This window comes from Camponotus vicinus, unplaced genomic scaffold, assembly GCF_025532165.1.
Source record: "Camponotus vicinus isolate PSW18456_S1 unplaced genomic scaffold, iyCamVici1.0 SCAF_1, whole genome shotgun sequence".
Classification (NCBI taxonomy): Eukaryota; Metazoa; Arthropoda; class Insecta; order Hymenoptera; family Formicidae; genus Camponotus; species Camponotus vicinus.
Genome location: NW_028141945.1, coordinates 22907820 through 22927312, shown reverse-complemented (window position 1 = coordinate 22927312; position 19493 = coordinate 22907820). Strand labels below are relative to the sequence as shown.

The 19493-nt window shown below is 27.7% G+C and overlaps 3 protein-coding genes and 1 pseudogene across 5 annotated transcripts in view; 1 reads left to right on the top strand and 3 right to left on the bottom strand.

Moving 5' to 3' along the window:
- Nucleotides 1-19493, bottom strand: part of LOC145959638 (uncharacterized) — a 40953-nt gene that overhangs the window by 17445 nt on the left and 4015 nt on the right. The gene's annotated exons all lie outside the window — the stretch shown is intronic.
- LOC145959643 (uncharacterized) lies at nt 1032-6968 on the bottom strand. Its single transcript, XM_083078680.1, has 5 exons — nt 6432-6968; nt 2237-2683; nt 1982-2156; nt 1388-1497; nt 1032-1215 (listed from the first exon to the last, which is right to left on the bottom strand). Exons 1-5 carry the CDS (start codon nt 6911-6913, stop codon nt 1053-1055), a joined length of 1377 nt encoding a protein of 458 aa, XP_082934806.1. The 5' UTR covers nt 6914-6968; the 3' UTR covers nt 1032-1052.
- Nucleotides 4599-17917, top strand: LOC145959640 (uncharacterized; annotated as a pseudogene). The gene is made up of 8 exons (XR_014435114.1): nt 4599-4812; nt 13236-13297; nt 13377-13588; nt 13891-14036; nt 14239-14418; nt 16819-16974; nt 17066-17196; nt 17340-17917. The product of XR_014435114.1 is annotated as an uncharacterized LOC145959640 (transcript).
- On the bottom strand, nt 8700-11034 carry LOC145959641 (uncharacterized). The gene is made up of 4 exons (XM_083078678.1): nt 10276-11034; nt 9496-9942; nt 9149-9415; nt 8700-8976 (listed from the first exon to the last, which is right to left on the bottom strand). The coding sequence occupies exons 1-4, from the start codon at nt 10716-10718 to the stop codon at nt 8814-8816; spliced, it is 1320 nt and encodes a 439-aa protein (XP_082934804.1). The 5' UTR covers nt 10719-11034; the 3' UTR covers nt 8700-8813.

Sequence of the window (19493 nt, the reverse complement as noted above, 5' to 3'; positions counted from 1 at the left end):
ATCACGGAAAACATTATAGGATGATACAATACTGGCATAGATAACATGCTTGGCGATGCCGTAGAATGGGAGCACATGATAAAAGATTTCTTATCATGTGCTCCCATTCTACGGCATCGCCAAGCATGTTATCTATGCCAGTATTGTATCATCCTATAATGTTTTCCGTGATCTTTGCAATTTTCTTCAAATAAGAATTATATTACAAGGATGCGATCGTTTTAGCATAAAAAAAGCCAAAATTTTTTCTAATCTCTAATGATCTTTACGGTTTCTTACATGTAGAAAGTCCTTAATCTATCTAGAAGACATTTAGATATTAGTTGGATAGAAGATATTAATAATCAGAGTTTCGTACATATTGTTGGGTTGACATGCAAGTAGAAAATCTTTAGCCTCTAATTACATTAGTAATTTTATTCATTTCTTTCTACTTTGTTTCTATTTCACAACTCTTCTATCTTTTTTATCTCATATCAAGGACAACATTAAATAATTATTTGATCTTGTCATCCTTGACATTTCTCGTATTAATTATGTATAATATCATCAGAAATGAATAAATAGCACGTTTTGTGTATAAATATATGTATTTATTATATTTTTCTTTTTTCTCTCTTACATATAAGAGAGATGTAATTAATTACATTAATTAAATTATATTTCATTACTTTTTAGAATAATATTTTCAAAAAACAGATATTTCGCGAACCGCGCTTCAAACTAAACAAATTAATTGAAATTTTACTTTATTTATACATTATTATAAGTTATTTTCAATATCTTTTAATTTAGAAAGTAAACATGTTATTTTTTAAAGAAAAGAGTTCTAAATTTTGTGTTATCGGAGAAATATATATATAACTCAACAAAGTATAATTAAATTAGGATATTTTTAATACATGAACTATTTATATAACTATTATTTATATAACTATTATAACTATTTATATAACTATTATTATTTTATATAACTATTATTATTTTTATATAACTATTATTTATATAACTATTATTATTATATTATTATTATTATTATATTATTTATGCAACTATTTATAAACAGCACCATTTGATAATTGCTTCTTTGATTTTTCTTGAAGTTCTATATGCTTCTCTGGACCAAAATTCATCGCTATATCAAATATTTTAGATATCACTTTATTAAAAACTGCTCGTATAATAGAGAATTGCAAAGCATACCGTAATATGAATCTGAAATTATTGAGACGGTAGAAATTTTTAGAGAGAGAGAAAGAAAGAGAGAGAGATGTATTGCGCAATATAAAAAAATCTGATATGTATTGCGTGATATAAAAAAAATCTGGTAAAATCTAAATAATTAATACTGCGTCGACAGATTAAGTGTTACTATGAAAATACTCACGTCCAGACTTTATAAGCAATCCACTCCGAGTAACTGAGCGATTTGTATAAATCCGGCATACTTAGATTTAAAGCATCCATAGAAATTAGTATCGTCGACGATACTAATTTCTATGGATGCTTTAAATCTAAGTATGCCGGATTTATACAAATCGCTCAGTTACTCGGAGTGGATTGCTTATAAAGTCTGGACGTGAGTATTTTCATAGTAACACTTAATCTGTCGACGCAGTATTAATTATTTAGATTTTACCAGATTTTTTTTATATCACGCAATACATATCAGATTTTTTTATATTGCCCAATACATCTCTCTCTCTTTCTTTCTCTCTCTCTAAAAATTTCTACCGTCTCAATAATTTCAGATTCATATTACGGTATGCTTTGCAATTCTCTATTATACGAGCAGTTTTTAATAAAGTGATATCTAAAATATTTGATATAGCGATGAATTTTAATCCAGAGAAGCATATAGAACTTCAAGAAAAATCAAAGAAGCAATTATCAAATGGTGCTGTTTATAAATAGTTGCATAAATAATATAATAATAATAATAATATAATAATAATAATTATATAAATAATAGTTATATAACCGTCGCTTTATAAGGCATATATATCAATGGATAGTAATTCACGGGTTCGATGAGACATCTCGTCATATGCTCCCATTCGGGTGTAACATCTTTGAGATTAGGCAGTATCCAATATTGATAAAGATCTCGCGTACGCTGTTTTATTTCCTCGAGACTACCGCGGCAAAAATTGTACCTGATAAATTATATAGTATAGAACGACAAATCATAGAACACGTAAAATTAACAGAAATATTTTACGAATATCCTACATACTCGTCTTCCATTCCGAGGCAATATCCGTAACATCTCCACATGTGACAGAAAGCCTCTAGATCTTCATTAGTTGCATCGTGTACTCCGATACTTTGCGGACAAAGTAAAATTAAAGCTACGAAACTGCATTGGATACCTGCCATATCCATGTTATTTATATCTTTCTGTCTAGGCAGCAATTTTTCGAATAGGATATAAGGTCGTTGTGTAGATTTTTCAAACGGACATATCGCGGCAAAATCTTTTACAAGTATTTCGTGATCCGGACACCACAGTTCTGCGATTTTGGATGCATTGTCGATTTGCTCGTTATCGAGCTCGCACACTTTTGTCCTTATCAACGAATGCGCTGTACGTGTAAATTTCATGTTGTTGTAGGCTTGTGTTCCTTTAAGCCAAGGCTCCCCATTGTACCAAGTAACAAGCCGCCATACAAGCGACAAATACCTTGCAAATTAAACCCAAAAGAATGCAAGTATTAATCGAGTTATAGTGTGAACATTAGTAAAAATTACAATAGCGTATTCTGTGCGTAGATTAATCGTAAATTTTAATATAAGAATATTGTAATAAGAATAATTTGCGTGGTTAGAATCACAGATAATTAAGATTTGTCAATTGTATTCTTCATCTATTTGTTTTATAATAATTATGTGTTTTTCTTCGCCATTATTTTAATCTTGACTCACTGCTAATAACAATGATAATTTTTGTAGAGATATTTTTTTTCGGATTATACAAAACTAATTTTTCATCGCATTAAATTAAGAGAAAGATACCTTTTGAATCCCAGATATGGCGTATGACGCTGCCCATTTATGATAAGAGCTTTTATGTTATTGTTGAAAGAATAAATGAGCATAATGCCTAGTAGTTTGGAGATTAAAATTGAAGCATAATGGTCGCGTACAAATTTTTGTCCTCGACGATATTTATTCATATCCAACCATTCGGGTTTCTTTTCTTGTGATCGACCATTATCTCCTTTGCGAAAAGAAGCCGGAATAAAATCCAGCAATGATTCCGGAGTGTTCGGAAAAAATTTGGCGACATTCTTGTTTATCCAAATAGATTGTTTTTGTACAGGCCAGGTATCGAAATCATTCGGAAATAATTTTCTTTCAAATATGTTTTTGAACGCTGCTACGTATTCATGTTCGCTCGAATGTTGCAAGTTATAATTGGAATCTTTATTAATATTCTTAAACTCATTATCGATCGTCATATTTTATAGAAAGATTTTATTTTCGTGATGTAGATTAACAAACATCACTTATATACTTATACCGCGACAGCTTAACTTAAATTAATATATAAATTAATATATAATCCTTAGAGCACTGCCGAAAACTGTCGGAAACTAAACTGTGAGTTGAAAAATATATGTATATATAGTCGTTGTAGCCGTTCTTTTTATCTTATATAAGAGAGCGACTATATTTTTATATCTCCCTCCGTACCATTATCAGACATCCACTAGCAACTGACTGAAGAAATTAATCGATAATATCAAATCGGTCAAAGTCAATCGGTCAAAGTGTCGGGGATTAGATGTTTTGTATTGAATAATTTTAGCGAGACATACACGGAAAAAAAAATATGTAATTTGCAATTAACAATTCCATATTTTTTCTTAAAAACAACTGTATGTTTTCTTTACACCAATTGATTCCTCTCATTATTTTGTACATAAAAGTATTAAGGTAAGATAATCGAAAAATGAATATTTTATGGTACTAGATATTTTATGGTTTATACAAAATTAAGAAATTATTTCAAGCCTCATAATTCGAAAAGTACTGAATGAAGAAATACTTTATTATAGTGTTTTGGAAAGCTCTCGAGATAAGCTACAAGAATAAGTAATAAAAAGTAGGAGTTCCCATTTAAAAAACGGAAGTTGACCTTCAAATGACCTTGAAAATGACCTTTAATGTCGAATCTAAGGTCACTATTAGATACCCCCCTTTGTTCCCTACAACTTTTATCCGAGTCGTTTTCCTTCAAACGTTGATCCTGAAAAGTTATGAGGCTGGAACTTTTAAAATGGGACACCCTGTATAATAAAATACATAAAATAGTCTTATTGATAATTTACTGTTTAATATTTAAATCTGATATATCTGATATATGTATTTTTTATTTGCATTTTAGCTCAAGAAATTGAAATAGATCAATTTAATATTTTAACAGAAGAAGATCTGAAAAGTTTAATCCCAAGTATAGAACCTCGAAGAAAATTTCAAAGTATTGTAAAACAATATTTTTCAAATGAAAGACAGGTATTCATTTACATTTTACATTTTCTATACGTTTCTTTGTTGAGGCAATTTATATTTTTATATAAATAAAATTGACATAAATGTTTGTTAAGATTCAACAATCATATCTGGAAAATTCTAATATAATTCATCAAGAACCATCAGTACAACAGGAACAAGTAGAAAAAACTACACAAAAAAATGAGTGTAATACAAACACTCAAGATATTGTTATACACTATCTACAATCATTATCTGAAACCCAGCATAGTCTCTCAGACAACATCTCTATTGTTACAACAAGTGAACTTAGTGGTGAGAACAGAGAACTATCTAATCTAATCATTTAATATTAACGATTATTAAACAATAATAACTGTTTTCTGATTAGATGCATCACTTGAAAAAAAAAGAAAATCAATCACTGAAACGACGTTTGACTGATGATGAATATGTAAGAATGTTACATATTACATTAACAATAATATTTTAATTTATTATGTTTCTTATTATTATTATATTTATCATTGCAGGATCTTGAAACTGTGTTAAAAAAATCTGAAGAAGGCTTGTTGGTGCTAAGTTTATACCAGAAAGGAAAAAGGTTAAATAATGATATGCGAAACAAGCTTGCAAAACTAATTGTTAGTAATGAGCTATCACCTAACATAAACTTCAGTATTACGAGTAGCAGAGCATTATTTTTAAGCGGAGAAGTACAAAAATTATTTCCTACTGAAAAAAAAGTAAGTTTAGCTCGTGTATAATAATAATAATAATAATAATAATAATAATAACAAAATAATAAAACACATAAAAATAATACATATAAAATAAACAAAATATATATAAAAATAATAAAAAACAATTATACAATTTATATACATATAAAAATAACAGAAATAAATAACATAAATATACAATTTATATTGTTATTCTTGTCTGCAATTATCTTATTAACATTATTTGTTTTTGTAGAGTTTGGTATATAAAGAATAAAAAAGGAGAATCACAAGGAAGAGGTAAAATTCTTACAAAATATTATTCTATGAATATTATTAATATTTATCATTACTTATAGATGAGCTGAGTGATGATGACTTCGCCAATTATGAAGAATATTTGTTATGACTGAAGAATAATTCTATACCATGGCAAAAAGTAACTACATACTGGATTTTCAGACTTCAAAAAAACGAGTTCAAGATCTTATAAATAATAATCAACCTTGCCATGAGTATATGGGCCAGTTTCCGGTATTTAATCTTTTTTCTTTCTGGTATGAACTTAGCACCAACAAGCCTTCTTCAGATTTTTTTAACACAGTTTCAAGATCATTGCAGGATAGACGGAGTGGGAGTAGATTTCTATCCCTACTCCGTCTAATAGAGCATCGAGACTTGGGACTCGCTCGTTCTCGAGCCTCTATTCTCGATAACAGCGCTCCCGATAATCTGAGTCTCGAGAATCCAGTCTCGCTGTCGAGAACGAGCGGGAGTGAGAGCAGATTTGCACGCCTCTAATATATATATATATACACACAGAGTCAAGGAGTCAACCACTACACAAAAAATGTACAATGATTACCATTGTTGGCAATACATTTTATTGCTAACATTGCCATTGTGTTGCTTTTATATTATTAATAATGTTTTGTATTGTTGGTATTCCTATTATTATTTTATTGTTAATATTGCCAATACTGCCGCAGAATTAAAAAGTATTTCTAGTGCATATTACTTTTTTTCTTGCTTATTTCAATACATATTTTTCTAAAACATGTATTCTAAAATTATATTTATTGTATTGTCACAATATATTTTTGATGAAATGTACAATGATTGCTATAGTGATTGACCTCTCGTACATTTTAAGTAATATTTTAAATAATATTTTAATAGCTATTATAGAGAGATAATGTTTCAGAAAAGCACCTTTCGAATCCTAAAAATGGCGTGTAACCACGTTTTCCTATAATAATTGGTTTTAAGGCATCATTGAATGAATACACGTGAATGAGGCCTAGTAATTTAGTAATGATAATTGGAGCGTAATTCTCACGTACAAATTTTTGTCCTCTACGATATTTATCCAAGTCCAACCATTCAGGCACTTTCAACGACGATCGATCAAAATCAAGTTGACGAAAAGAAGCCGGTACATATCCCAACAAAGTCTCGGGCACATTTGGATAGAATTTTGAAAGATTTTTGTTTACCCAGTTGTATTGTTCTTCTATCGTCCATGTATCAAAGTCATTATGAAACAATCTTTTATCGTACGTATTCTTTAACAATCGCACTAAATTATATCCGTTCGAATTTTCCTTTCTGTCTGCTTCAACTATCATTGTTTTATCCTCACGATTGAGAGTAGCCGAATTTTTCAATGTATTACTATATATAATGCTCGTCATTGTATAATAAAATAATTTTTCAATATCGCACGCAAACTTTTGGTATCGTATGTTGTATGTAAGTAGAAATGATACGATGACTACTAGTAGTTATATACTTACCCCACTTTGCTTTTCCTGAGTGAGTTGCATTTCAGAAAAAAATTATTTATTTGATAATATATTTTTCATTATTAAGTTCTGAAAAAAAGTTTTGGTGTAAGATTTAAAAGAACAGAGAATTGTCATGTATATACATATATATATATATATATATATATATATATATATATATATATATATATGTATATGTTTAAATTATTTAAATTGACGATTAAAACCGATATTATTTTATCAAATTATAATACTCTTACATTACTATCGTTATTTATTATGTTACGTATATGTCTATAAAATCAACAGTCTATCAATCAGAACTTAAGCAACAATATATGTGTAAAAATATAAATTTATATCTATTATATATTCTTTGTAGATAAATATTTTATTCATTATATTAATAGAGAAATTAGCTAAATGTTTTTTTGGATTTTTTTGTAAAATACTACTAACATTTTTATGTTAAAATTTATGAGTTTGTTAATTATTCCATGTCTCACTCTATTGAAAACTATTTTTGTATTCGAAAACTTTTATGTATGATATATGTCTGAAATCATCAAACCAATAAAAAGATTGAATATTCGTTTTTTAAATGTAAATTAGTAAATGCAACGCCAAGATTCATTGGTACACAAATATTCATTCTATTCGATTACATTTAATGTGTCACATTCGTATACAATTCGTACAATGTATATTGAATAGAACGAATATCTATGTATCAATAAACTTTAGCATTGCATTTGGATAATTAATCTATATTATAATACCACTCACTTTTATATAACTTTTATAAGCTATTTATTCTATATATACTGAGTATGATATATATAAATATGATACATTTTTAAATTTAAAGATGTATTGGTAGAGATTAATATCATCATTTAATTAGATATTACAATATATTAGAGAATCAAAATTAATTGACTCTATGAAATCTCATACGAAACTCTGATCATTAATATCTTCTATCCAACTAATATCTAAATGTCTTCTAGATAGATTAAAGACTTTCTACATGTAAGAAACCGTAAAGATCATTAGAGATTAGAAAAAATTTTGGCTTTTTTTATGCTAAAACGATAGCATCCTTGTAATATAATTCTTATTTGAAGAAAATTGCAAAGATCACGGAAAACATTATAGGATGATACAATACTGGCAAAGATAACATGCTTGGCGATGCCGTAGAATGGGAGCACATGATAAAAGATTTCTTATCATATCAAGGACAACATTAAATAATTATTTGATCTTGTCATCCTTGACATTTCTCGTATTAATTATGTATAATATCATCAGAAATGAATAAATAGCACGTTTTGTGTATAAATATATATATTTATTATATTTTTCTTTTTTCTCTCTTACATATAAGAGAGATGTAATTAATTACATTAATTAAATTATATTTCATTACTTTTTAGAATAATATTTTTAAAAAACAGATATTTCGCGAACCGCGCTTCAAACTAAACAAATTAATTGAAATTTTATTTTATTTATACATTATTATAAGTTATTTTCAATATCTTTTAATTTAGAAAGTAAACATGTTATTTTTTAAAGAAAAGAGTTCTAAATTTTGTGTTATCGGAGAAATATACATATAACTCAACAAAGTATAATTACATTAGGATATTTTTAATACATGAACTATTTATATAACTATTATTTATATAACTATTATAACTATTTATATAACTATTATTATTTTATATAACTATTATTATTTAACTATTATTTATATAACTATTATTATTATATTATTATTATTATTATATTATTTATGCAACTATTTATAAACAGCACCATTTGATAATTGCTTCTTTGATTTTTCTTGAAGTTCTATATGCTTCTCTGGACCAAAATTCATCGCTATATCAAATATTTTAGATATCACTTTATTAAAAACTGCTCGTATAATAGAGAATTGCAAAGCATACCGTAATATGAATCTGAAATTATTGAGACGGTAGAAATTTTTAGAGAGAGAGAAAGAAAGAGAGAGAGATGTATTGCGCAATATAAAAAAATCTGATATGTATTGCGTGATATAAAAAAAATCTGGTAAAATCTAAATAATTAATACTGCGTCGACAGATTAAGTGTTACTATAAAAATACTCACGTCCAGACTTTATAAGCAATCCACTCCGAGTAACTGAGCGATTTGTATAAATCCGGCATACTTAGATTTAAAGCATCCATAGAAATTAGTATCGTCGCTTTATAAGGCATATATATCAATGGATAGTAATTCACGGGTTCGATGAGACATCTCGTCATATGCTCCCATTCGGGTGTAACATCTTTGAGATTAGGCAGTATCCAATATTGATAAAGATCTCGCGTACGCTGTTTTATTTCCTCGAGACTACCGCGGCAAAAATTGTACCTGATAAATTGTATAGTATAGAACGACAAATCATAGAACACGTAAAATTAACAGAAATATTTTACGAATATCCTACATACTCGTCTTCCATTCCGAGGCAATATCCGTAACATCTCCACATGTGACAGAAAGCCTCTAGATCTTCATTAGTTGCATCGTGTACTCCGATACTTTGCGGACAAAGTAAAATTAAAGCTACGAAACTGCATTGGATACCTGCCATATCCATGTTATTTATATCTTTCTGTCTAGGCAGCAATTTTTCGAATAGGATATAAGGTCGTTGTGTAGATTTTTCAAACGGACATATCGCGGCAAAATCTTTTACAAGTATTTCGTGATCCGGACACCACAGTTCTGCGATTTTGGATGCATTGTCGATTTGCTCGTTATCGAGCTCGCACACTTTTGTCCTTATCAACGAATGCGCTATACGTGTAAATTTCATGTTGTTGTAGGCTTGTGTTCCTTTAAGCCAAGGCTCCCCATTGTACCAAGTAACAAGCCGCCATACAAGCGACAAATACCTTGCAAATTAAACCCAAAAGAATGCAAGTATTAATCGACTTATAGTGTGAACATTAGTAAAAATTACAATAGCGTATTCTGTGCGTAGATTAATCGTAAATTTTAATATAAGAATATTGTAATAAGAATAATTTGCGTGGTTAGAATCACAGATAATTAAGATTTGTCAATTGTATTCTTCATCTATTTGTTTTATAATAATTATGTGTTTTTTCTTCACCATTATTTTAATCTTGACTCACTGCTAATAACAATGATAATTTTTGTAGAGATATTTTTTTTCGGATTATACAAAACTAATTTTTCATCGCATTAAATTAAGAGAAAAATACCTTTTGAATCCCAGATATGGCGTATGACGCTGCCCATTTATGATAAGAGCTTTTATGTTATTGTTGAAAGAATAAATGAGCATAATGCCTAGTAGTTTGGAGATTAAAATTGAAGCATAATGGTCGCGTACAAATTTTTGTCCTCGACGATATTTATTCATATCCAACCATTCGGGTTTCTTTTCTTGTGATCGACCATTATCTCCTTTGCGAAAAGAAGCCGGAATAAAATCCAGCAATGATTCCGGAGTGTTCGGAAAAAATTTGGCGACATTCTTGTTTATCCAAATAGATTGTTTTTGTACAGGCCAGGTATCGAAATCATTCGGAAATAATTTTCTTTCAAATATGTTTTTGAACGCTGCTACGTATTCATGTTCGCTCGAATGTTGCAAGTTATAATTGGAATCTTTATTAATATTCTTAAACTCATTATCGATCATATTTTATAGAAAGATTTTATTTTCGTGATGTAGATTAACAAAAATCACTTATATACTTATACCGCGACAGCTTAACTTAAATTAATATATAAATTAATATATAATCCTTAGAGCACTGCCGAAAACTGTCGGAAACTAAACTGTGAGTTGAAAAATAGATGTATATATAGTCGTTGTAGCCGTTCTTTTTATCTTATATAAGAGAGCAATTATATTTTTATATCTCCCTCCGTACCATTATCAGACATCCACTAGCAACTGACTGAAGAAATTAATCGATAATATCAAATCGGTCAAAGTCAATCGGTCAAAGTGTCGGGGATTAGATGTTTTGTATTGAATAATTTTAGCGAGACATACACGGAAAAAAAATATGTAATTTGCAATTAACAATTCCATATTTTTTCTTAAAAACAACTGTATGTTTTCTTTACACCAATTGATTCCTCTCATTATTTTGTACATAAAAGTATTAAGGTAAGATAATCGAAAAATGAATATTTTATGGTACTAGATATTTTATGGTTTATACAAAATTAAGAAATTATTTCAAGCCTCATAACTCGAAAAGTACTGAATGAAGAAATACTTTATTATAGTGTTTTGGAAAGCTCTCGAGATAAGCTACAAGAATAAGTAATAAAAAGTAGGAGTTCCCATTTAAAAAACGGAAGTTGACCTTCAAATGACCTTGAAAATGACCTTTAATGTCGAATCTAAGGTCACTATTAGATAGCCCCCTTTGTTCCCTACAACTTTTATCCGAGTCGTTTTCCTTCAAACGTTGATCCTGAAAAGTTATGAGGCTGGAACTTTTAAAATGGGACACCCTGTATAATAAAATACATAAAATAGTCTTATTGATAACACAGGCCCACAAAAAAAAAAGTTTGCAGTACTTTTGACCAGACATACTTTTTCTTTCGTATTTTTTGACGCTGAATCCGAATCTGCAATAAAAATGTAGCTTTCTCCTGCATATTTTTAACTTTCCTTAGAAAAACCCCATTTTTTACGTTTTTTTCGTGGTTTTTTAAAATTAAAAGAAAATGGAAGAAAGATACGATTAATTTGACTTCAGAATTGAATTCTACGGTAAAAAATACATCAAAAACCATGTCTTGAATATTTTTTTAATGAGATTTCAACCCCTCATACGGCGTTGAAAAGGCTAAAGAACCAGAAAAAGCCAACATTCATTCCAAATTTGATTAAAACGCGATTAAAATTTGATTCTACAACTTTGAAAGAGTTTATAGGCATTATAAATACTACTCTGGGGATTTTTGAGGTCGCTGATCATGAATTTGATGTCAGATTTTTTAAAAGACCACTCCCAGGAGACGTTAGTGGATAGCATACGGGATAAATTAATTGGTTTTTGATAGTACCACTATTGAGTACTAATACTTGTTTGAGATATCATAATACGTCTCGAATACAAGTGACAATTGTGATTGGGCTTCTTTCACCCCAACTTGAGCTTCAGATTAAACTAACACTTTATGTTTAAGATGGCAAAGATCTATTCCTATCGGTTATGCTGATAAAAATCGAGCAGAAGAATATTTAGATTTACTTAAAACTTATTTTTCAAATAAAGAATTGTATTCGGTAAAACATATTTCAGAAAGAGAGAGAGAGAGAGAGAGAGAGGGGGAGAAAGAGAGAGAGAAAGCGTTGACACCTAGTATCCGTCACTTCGCCACTGAAATTCAGATTTGTTAGCAAGTATTGCATTATCTCAATTACAGTATCATTAAAAGTATGAGACACTTTCTTGAAATTAGCTGAAAATACTATACCGGGGTTTATTAGCGTCGCTGATCATGAATTTCAAATCCAATTAACAATTAACAGTCCAAATAAACCTTGTTTTCATGAACCATGTTATGGAAAACCGCCAAAATAGTATTTGAAACATCGATTTTCAGAAAAACCAATTAATTTATCTCGTATGCTATCCACTAACGTCTCCTGGGAGTGGTCTTTTAAAAAATCTGACATCAAATTCATGATCAGCGACCTCAAAAATCCCCAGAGTAGTATTTATAATGCCTATAAACTCTTTCAAAGTTGTAGAATCAAATTTTAATCGCGTTTTAATCAAATTTGGAATGAATGTTGGCTTTTTCTGGTTCTTTAGCCTTTTCAACGCCGTATGAGGGGTTGAAATCTCATTAAAAAAATATTCAAGACATGGTTTTTGATGTATTTTTTACCGTAGAATTCAATTCTGAAGTCAAATTAATCGTATCTTTCTTCCATTTTCTTTTAATTTTAAAAAACCACGAAAAAAACGTAAAAAATGGGGTTTTTCTAAGGAAAGTTAAAAATATGCAGGAGAAGGCTACATTTTTATTGCAGATTCGGATTCAGCGTCAAAAAATACGAAAGAAAAAGTATGTCTGGTTAAAAGTACTGCAAACTTTTTTTTTTTGTGGGCCTGTGTAATTTACTGTTTAATATTTAAATCTGATATATCTGATACATGTGTGATATCTGTTTTCTGATTAGATGCATCACTTGAAAAAAAAGAAAATCAATCACTGAAACGACGTTTGACTGATGATGAATATGTAAGAATGTTACATATTACATTAACAATAATATTTTAATTTATTATGTTTCTTATTATTATGATGTTTATCATTGCAGGATCTTGAAACTGTGTTAAAAAAATCTGAAGAAGGCTTGTTGGTGCTAAGTTCATACCAGAAAGAAAAAAGGTTAAATAATGATATGCGAAACAAGCTTGCAAAACTAATTGTTAGTAATGAGCTATCACCTAACATAAACCTCAGTATTATGAGTAGCAGAGCATTATGTTTAAGCGAAGAAGTACAAAAATTATTTCCTACTGAAGAAAAGTAAGTTTAGCTCGTGTATAATAATAATAATAATAATAATAATAATAATAATAACAAAATAATAAAACACATAAGAATAATACATATAAAATAAACAAAATATATATAAAAATAATAAAAAATACAATTATACAATTTATATACATATAAAACAATTATACAATTTATATACAATACAAATATAAAATACAATTATACAATTTATATACATATAAAAATAACAGAAATAAATAACATAAATATACAATTTATATTGTTATTCTTGTCTGCAATTATCTTATTAACATTATTTGTTTTTGTAGAGTTTGGTATATAAAGAATAAAAAAGGAGAATCACAAGGAAGAGGTAAAATTCTTACAAAATATTATTCTATGCGAAGACAACTTATCAAAGCTGGTTTGTTGGCTATAAAGTCTATTATACCTACTACAACAATTATAACTAAAAGTAAGTTTTGCTTAGAAAAGTTTAAATATGTTGCCAAAAAAAACATGAATTTAGAGAGATATTTATATTAGTAATATACGTACATTTGTGTTTATATATTGTTCTGTGTATATATATGTATATATATATCTATACAATAAATAATGTTTATAACAACAAATGATTTACAAAGAATATTATTAATATTTATCATTACTTATAGATGAGCTGAGTGATGATGACTTCGCCAATTATGAAGAATATTTGTCATGACTGAAGAATAATTCTATACCATGGCAAAAAGTAACTACATACTGGATTCAGACTTCAAAAAAACGAGTTCAAGATCTTATAAATAATAATCAACCTTGCCATGAGGGCCAGTTTCCTGCAATGATCTTGAAACTGTGTTAAAAAAATCTGAAGAAGGCTTGTTGGTGCTAAGTTTATACCAGAAAGAAAAAAGGTTAAATACTGGAAACTGGCCCATATACTCATGGCAAGGTTGATTATTATTTATAAGATCTTGAACTCGTTTTTTTGAAGTCTGAATCCAGTATGTAGTTACTTTTTGCCATGGTATAGAATTATTCTTCAGTCATAACAAATATTCTTCATAATTGGCGAAGTCATCATCACTCAGCTCATCTATAAGTAATTAAATATTAATAATATTCTTTGTAAATCATTTGTTGTTATAAACATTATTTATTGTATAGATATATATATATACATATATATACACAGAACAATATATAAACACAAATGTACGTATATTACTAATATAAATATCTCTCTAAATTCATGTTTTTTTTGGCAACATATTTAAACTTTTCTAAGCAAAACTTACTTTTAGTTATAATTGTTGTAGTAGGTATAATAGACTTTATAGCCAACAAACCAGCTTTGATAAGTTGTCTTCGCATAGAATAATATTTTGTAAGAATTTTACCTCTTCCTTGTGATTCTCCTTTTTTATTCTTTATATACCAAATTCTACAAAAACAAATAATGTTAATAAGATAATTGCAGACAAGAATAACAATATAAATTGTATATTTATGTTATTTATTTCTGTTATTTTTATATGTATATAAATTGTATAATTGTATTTTATATTTGTATTGTATATAAATTGTATAATTGTTTTATATGTATATAAATTGTATAATTGTATTTTTTATTATTTTTATATATATTTTGTTTATTTTATATGTATTATTTTTATGTGTTTTATTATTTTGTTATTATTATTATTATTATTATTATTATTATTATTATTATTATACACAAGCTAAACTTACTTTTTTTTCAGTAGGAAATAATTTTTGTACTTCTTCGCTTAAAAATAATGCTCTGCTACTCATAATACTGAGGTTTATGTTAGGTGATAGCTCATTACTAACAATTAGTTTTGCAAGCTTGTTTCGCATATCATTATTAAACCTTTTTTCTTTCTGGTATGAACTTAGCACCAACAAGCCTTCTTCAGATTTTTTTAACACAGTTTCAAGATCCTGCAATGATAAACATCATAATAATAAGAAACATAATAAATTAAAATATTATTGTTAATGTAATGTGTAACATTCTTACATATTCATCATCAGTCAAACGTCGTTTCAGTGATTGATTTTCTTTTCTTTCAAGTGATGCATCTAATCAGAAAACAGTTATTATTGTTTAATAATCGTTAATATTAAATGATTAGATTAGATAGTTCTCTGTTCTCACCACTAAGTTCACTGGCCCATATATATATACAGGGTGAGTTTTAATGGTTGTGTCAATCTTTTTATCATACGGGAGATTACCGATCGCAATTTTAATAAATTGATTGATACATAGATGTCAGTTAATTGAATCGACCGTATCGAAGGCCGAAATATAATGTACAATTAAAGCAAGTTAAAAGCTGAAATTATGTAGTGTGGATTTATTATTATTATTAAAGCTACGCATTTATTATTATTATTATTATTACTATTATTATTATTATTAAATATATATGTTATTATATTTATTATTATTATTATTTTACTGTGATCAAATTAGGGATTTATTATTATACATATTCGATATATTAAAGCGGAAGAAATACATATTTAAAAATTCAATTCAAATTTAACACTTTAACGTTTTATGTAAGACTTTTATTTCAAATTCCGCATTTATTTTTATGATAAATTTTTATTGTTTTATATGCTAAAAATATGGAGCAAAAAATTTTCTTCCTTTTTAAAATAAAATTACGCAATTGTTTCATAAGAATGTATTTCTTGTGGAACAATTGCGTGATTTTATTTCAAGAAGGCAGAAATACTACATACCTTTAGCGTATAACAATAATAAAAATTTTTATCATAAAAATAAATGCGGAATTTGAAATAAAGTTTTACATAAAACGTTAAAGTGTTAAATTTGAACTGAATTTTTAAATATGTATTCTTACTGCTTTAATATATTAAATATGTATACGTAGCTTTAATAATAATAATAATATTAATAATAATAATAATAATAATAATAAATATAATAATATATATATTTAATAATAATAATAATAATAATAATAATAATAATAATAATAATAAGTGCGTAGCTTTAACAATAATAATAAATCCATACTACATAATTTCAGCTTTTTAGTTGCTTTAATTGTACACATTATATTTCGGCCTTCGATACGGTCGATCCAATTAACTGACATCTATGTATCGATCAATTTATTAAAATTGCGATCGGTAATCTCCCGCATGATAAAAAGATTGACACAAAAAAAAATAAAATAAAATAAAATGTTAATACAAATATTTTTTTAAGCTGGAACAAGATTTTGAAATATTACATCCAGATCGTAATTTAAAACTTTATATTGCTTGGCCACGATTATCAGAATTTGTAACTAATAGAGTAAATTCTAAAGCTAAAAAACGTTTGAATAATGTTCCGACACCTGGTAAGATTTTAATATTTTATTTTATAGTGATATTGTCTAATAATTATATTCAATTTATTTTTCTAGTAATATATTTTATATTTCTACAGAGAGGGTACCAAAGTTGTAATTCTATCATTAATGCCTCATTTATTCCCTATAATCACAGTAAAAAAAGGTAAACCAAGAGATTGGAGACCTTCTAGAGAAGAATGTGGAGAAGCATTTCTTTTACATGTGAAGGTAAATATGCAATTAAATTGAATACACTTTCCAATTTTTCCTTTTCCACACGTTAGATTCTTTGGAATTAAAATCTATGTTATATTACAATAAAATTTGAATTTTTTAAAATATTATACTAGAAATACGTTTATATTTTGCAGACAATTACTGATCTGGATGCTAGATTAGAAGAGCGTGCGAAAAAATTTAAATCATTTGGTCTGACCTCACAGCCTGTTGCAGTGATAGTTGGTCCCAACTTTGATGAAATTCATCAGTGCTTCGTGGTAATCAACGAGTTAAGATATCAGGTAGAAACACCACTAAAAAGTGTAGACTTCGTGTTTAAATCATGTAATGCTTTAAACCTTCAATATCCTCCCGAAGTAGGACAACTCTTTATGTTTTTGCAAAGAGCTATATATGATTTTGAAACTTTATGGGATAAGCATAAAAATTCTCAACTTACTTCTAATGCTCTTGCTTTGATTGAAGAATACAAAAAATTATAAGTCCTTTTCCAAAAGTATTTCAATTGCAATTATGCCTACGTTTTTTTTATTTGTTTCTCTCTTTTAAATATGGGTCTTAATTGTAATATTGGTGGTTTTGAAGTAGAACGAAGTACAAAGTGGATTTTTATTAAATATGAAGACTTACTGGATTCTTTTCCTTTATTCGTTTATACTATGACAACTGGTGAGCGATATGTTATTTTATATCATCCTATATAATCATATATTTTTTATATCCTACTTTTCTGTTTATATTTTTGTGTGTAATATCATATATTTTATGAAAAGATTTATTTTATGTTAAACTGGATATATAAATTTATTTATTAATACTACATAAATAAAGCACACACAATTACATTCATTATTATAAAGTGATAATAATATTATAACATTATAATATTATTATCATTTTATTATACTTATATAGTTTAATTAGAATTAAGATTTATAATATTAAATATAAATAATTTCACATAGTTCTAAGTAATCTTTCTTACAATATGTTGCTAATATTCTATTTAACACAATTATTTTTGCAATATATATTTATAATCAAATGCAATTTTGCATTTTAATATATTAGTTTTAGCGTTTACGCTTACTTTTCTTGATTTCTCATTTATTTATTATATGATTTAAAGTATACTACAAAACAAAAAAAATAAAAAAATAGGAATACTAATAATAATGGCGTAAAACCAATGCAAAATCGTATTAGATTCGATATAATTTATATAAGAATTAATAGTCATGTATACGTGTATAAGAAAAGTAAATATAAAATATTTTTGCATATATATGTGTAATTTATAATTTCTCTTATTTATTATTTATTTATTATTTTTAGCCTCCGCCAATAGAATTAATAATCATTGGCTGCGTTCAGCAGAAAAAGCTGTTTTGCAACTGTTGTAAAATTCGTGAATCTGATTGGCGTATGCTCTTAGATTCAGTCAAAATTAAAAGCATGCGTCAATTAGATTCGCAAATTTTACAACAATTGCAAAGCTGTTTTTTCTGCTGAGCACAGTCAATAGCTATCGTGTTTATACCATTTTTGATACTATTTTAGCTGTAGGATATACCTCGAATATACAACGTCATTTGTCAGATTTAACTAAAATATTAGCTATGATACTGATATAGCTAAAATAATAGCTATAGGACTAAAACTTATAGCTCTAAATACGGCTAAACAACGTGCGCATCACTACTAATTGTTGTTGTGCATATTGCTATAGCTATTTTCTGCAATGTGTACTGCAGCTAAATCTTTAGCTGCCACAGTTACAAATGTTTCAGCTAATAGAAATAGATATCGCAGCTACAACTTTAGGTGTCCATATAATACAAGCGAAGTTTAGTTACAGGACTAGTTTTTAGCTGTGAAAGCTAAATTTTTTTTTCCGTGTACGTAAACTTCAATATCAATGAAGTTTTCAACAGGAAATGACATTATAAATTTTTGCGCAAAATTGCAAAACAGGATGTTCTACATTCGTATTTTGAATTATTCATTTTAACCAGAACTTTTGAACCCCTATTAACCTGGCACCCCCACCATGAAAAATCGAGTTCGGATATAGCATAATTAAGTGCTAATTTGTTGTTAATTTGTTGCTATAAGCACGAATTTGTTCCTTCTACCGATTAGCAGGAAAATCATTAAAGATGGGGGTGCTAGCTTAATGGCAAGCTGGCACCCCCACTTCCGAAAAACACTTATAGAGAGTCGCAAATTAAAAAACAAATACATTAGAATTTGTTGCTGATTAGTTGCTCAAAGATACTGCAAAT

What these genes read in the sequence shown, in the direction of transcription:
- LOC145959643 (XM_083078680.1), bottom strand. Translation starts at nt 6,913, where the DNA reads ATGACGAGCATTATATATAGTAATACATTGAAAAATTCGGCTACTCTC. An exon ending in ATATGCCTTATAAAGCGACG is followed by an intron (nt 1,498 to 1,981) that starts GTTATATAACTA and finishes AAGCATCCATAG; the next exon opens with AAATTAGTATCGTCGACGAT. An exon ending in ATTGCTTATAAAGTCTGGAC is followed by an intron (nt 1,216 to 1,387) that starts GTGAGTATTTTC and finishes CAATAATTTCAG; the next exon opens with ATTCATATTACGGTATGCTT.
- LOC145959641 (XM_083078678.1), bottom strand. Translation starts at nt 10,718, where the DNA reads ATGATCGATAATGAGTTTAAGAATATTAATAAAGATTCCAATTATAAC. An exon ending in CCATATCTGGGATTCAAAAG is followed by an intron (nt 9,943 to 10,275) that starts GTATTTTTCTCT and finishes TTAATTTGCAAG; the next exon opens with GTATTTGTCGCTTGTATGGC. An exon ending in ATTGCTTATAAAGTCTGGAC is followed by an intron (nt 8,977 to 9,148) that starts GTGAGTATTTTT and finishes CAATAATTTCAG; the next exon opens with ATTCATATTACGGTATGCTT.